Genomic DNA, 3,004 nt, shown 5'->3' on the forward strand with positions numbered 1-3,004 from the left:
AAATACAGTAATAGACGGAACTAATATGTGAATATTTAAAGTATAATATGGATAATGTGCTGGGTGTGTTAAGTGTGTAAAATAGAAAACTGTGCCTTATTCTACAATGCAATGTATAAAAAGGGTGTAAGTTAAAAACATAAAAATAGAAATATGTGTGCAATGCTCCAACAATGAACAAAATATACATACTATTCCTACCACCTTTTGTACTTTCATTTTGTTTTCTTTATATTCTATTTTTTCATTTTATATTTTCAAATTGCTTCTATATTTTTATCTTATGTCTTATACTATTTAAATTCATTATTTGTATTCTTCCTTTATGTTAATTCTTTTGCACCAAAACATCAAGTCAAATTCCTTGTGTGTGTAAATGGCAATAAAACCAGATTATGATAAGAATAACGACAACAATATATAAAAGTCATATAATGTGTAACATGTTCAATACATGGCCTACATTCAAGAGTTGATTCCAAAATAATGGATGTGCCTGATCCAATATAAGGATTTTTTTCTGAATGCAGTTGGGAAACATGTTTCTGTAATACATTTTTTTTTAAAAGACATCTGAAACTATACCAAGAAAAAGATATGATTCAAGACTTAAAAAGTTTCTGTAATGAGAGCCAAGAACTGACAAAGTTAGAAAAATTATATTGGCTGGGACAAAAATGTTACATGCAGTCCAAGTTGACTTTCCATTGACATGCACACCGAAACGTTCTTTTTTAATCTTAGTCATTTTTCCTGTTCATTATTGTTTTAGGCTGTTTCATTGTGTTTATCTCTGTCTCGTCTGGCTTTTTTTTGGGCTTTGTTTCCTTTTTGTATGCAGGTCATCTAGTTTAGAGGCTTTTTTTCCAAAGTAATACAAAAACATAATATTTCATCAAAATAAATAATTAATAAATTTAAGATAACATATATTTGATCTGGAACAGGGCGTGTGAGTGGAGTGGAGCGGTGAGATTTTACTCACAGAGCTGTCATTTCCCTCGGCTCCCCTGCTCAATTCACATTTCAACCCACTCTACTCAAATCATTCACTGCTTGTTCAGTTTTCTTTTGACATACATGTAAACTCGATTACTAATACCCCATGTTTGACAGGAAATATTGTGTGTGCACAATACACAGATGCATTCTGGATTAGGCATACTTCAAACTCATATTGTTGGCTGCACTGGAGTGAAACTGGAGCTAAATGGACCAGATTAGTTGATGCCACAATCCACCAAAAATCCACTCTGTTTTCTATCCAAGATATTTCTGCTCGTGCCCTCTCCTTGCTCACATGCTCTTGTTGGGAAGCATTTGTTTCCAAAAAGTCAGATTAATGTGCTGTTTGTATTCTTACCGCCTATCCTCTCGGTGTCATAGTAGATATACTTCACAGTCAGCGGGGTGAACATCACACCAACCGTCTTTCCTGGTACACCCATCTGCGCACTGTGAGGGAAACAAACAAACACATTCTCAATCTGTAGTTGATCACAAAAAAAAAAGTCTATAACAAAAAGATCAGCCAACCTGACGTAAGCGCGGATGTTCATCTTGCCACTCTGCAGTGCTGTGTCCATTGTCAGGTGAATGGGGTTGGTGGCCTCGCGGCTGTAGTACTCATGAATGAGCACTGAGTGTTCTGTGATGTCAAAGCCTGTGGCATACCTGTGAGGACACTGTGGTGAGTATAAGCGATTTCCAATTCCATCCATGAAATTTCAAAGTTGATCTACTGACGCACCATCCGATGATGACCTCGGTGGGTGACACCCTCTTGTGGAGCTCGTACATGTTCTTAGCGAACTCCATGTCTACTGCAACCTGTTGGAAAAGACCATAAAATTAAACATATGGACACTTTTTAAAATTTTTTTTTTTTACTAATCATCTCCTCTCTTCAAGAATGAAAGTGAAGCAAGTCATCTCTGTCTACAAGTGTTTGTACCAAGCTCAACAATGTTCCGTTTTGACTTATCATCTGTACAAATGTAATTAATATTTCTTCATCTTACTTATACACAGAAGTACCAGTACCTTTCAAACACTTCACAACATTGTTTCGTTTGAGAAAGACACATGATGAATCCAAGTACTGTTTGACAATTCATGGTCCTTCATTACATTTTGAGAGACTCAACAGCTTACTATCTTGCAGGATGCATTTTACTTCAGCAAGACAAGATCCCACTGAAGATCTATGCAATTGAAAGGAAGCACCTAGCCTTATCAATACAAGACTATAAAAATACACACTCTACTAGAGTTGCACAAAACGTACGGATTACTACCAGGGAAGCGTAGTCAGAATTTGGAGTAAAGTTTTTTGTTCAATGACTTCCTAAATAAAACTGTTATACGTTAATGCAGTTATTTTCTGTCTAATCTGTTCGGTGTTATTGATGTGAGTTCGCTGCTAGTGCTACATTTTTCCATTAAGATTGATTAAACAGTCTTTCTGGAAATATCCAACAACCAAACAATCATTTATTGACACCAAATACGTTTACATACATAATATGAACAAAGTAGTTGATTCAACAAACCTCATCTTCAGACTCATTGTGAGGGACAGAGAAGCAGTTGGTCACTTCAATAGAGTGCTTGTCAATGGTACCTGAGAGGGAAAATTTTATAAATTATGCACCTTTATTGGGCTACCCGTTTTAGCATTGTATGCTAGCAAACAGAGGCTAAAATCATGACGAACCATCGGCAACGGCTATCATACAACACAGCAACGTGTAATTCAGATTGATACATGTTATAGCCGAATAGAAATTAATCAGAAACGGTTATTTAACCTGACAGATAGTCGTGTTTTACATCTGCGTGATCATTTGAGCGAACGGACAGCTGTTACAATGGATGTTTTGCTAGCTAGATGTAGCCAGGTTAGCACTGCTGGTCTGAACCAAGCCAACATGCGTTAGCAGGGAAGCTAACATTAGCCAGTTTCCTGAGGGTTTTATTAAAAGGCGCTCCTCCCGAAAATATT

General features: G+C 36.4%; 1 protein-coding gene across 1 annotated transcript; it reads right to left on the reverse strand.

Moving 5' to 3' along the window:
• Window positions 1–1,319: 1,319 nt before the first annotated feature.
• Window positions 1,320–2,649, reverse strand: LOC121964067 (eukaryotic translation initiation factor 3 subunit F-like). The gene is made up of 4 exons (XM_042514293.1): window positions 2,553–2,649; window positions 1,751–1,830; window positions 1,537–1,674; window positions 1,320–1,455 (listed from the first exon to the last, which is right to left on the reverse strand). The coding sequence occupies exons 2-4, from the start codon at window positions 1,816–1,818 to the stop codon at window positions 1,335–1,337; spliced, it is 327 nt and encodes a 108-aa protein (XP_042370227.1). The 5' UTR covers window positions 1,819–1,830; window positions 2,553–2,649; the 3' UTR covers window positions 1,320–1,334.
• Window positions 2,650–3,004: the final 355 nt, after the last annotated feature.

Source organism: Plectropomus leopardus, unplaced genomic scaffold (assembly GCF_008729295.1).
Source record: "Plectropomus leopardus isolate mb unplaced genomic scaffold, YSFRI_Pleo_2.0 unplaced_scaffold13883, whole genome shotgun sequence".
NCBI classification, from domain to species: Eukaryota; Metazoa; Chordata; class Actinopteri; order Perciformes; family Serranidae; genus Plectropomus; species Plectropomus leopardus.

Bases quoted from the DNA above. Each gene is read 5' to 3' on its own strand.
- LOC121964067 (XM_042514293.1), bottom strand. From the start codon at position 1,818: ATGGAGTTCGCTAAGAACATGTACGAGCTCCACAAGAGGGTGTCACCC. The intron at 1,675-1,750 runs GTGCGTCAGTAG...GTGTCCTCACAG, and splicing joins ACCGAGGTCATCATCGGATG to GTATGCCACAGGCTTTGACA. The intron at 1,456-1,536 runs GTTGGCTGATCT...TTTCCCTCACAG, and splicing joins AACATCCGCGCTTACGTCAG to TGCGCAGATGGGTGTACCAG.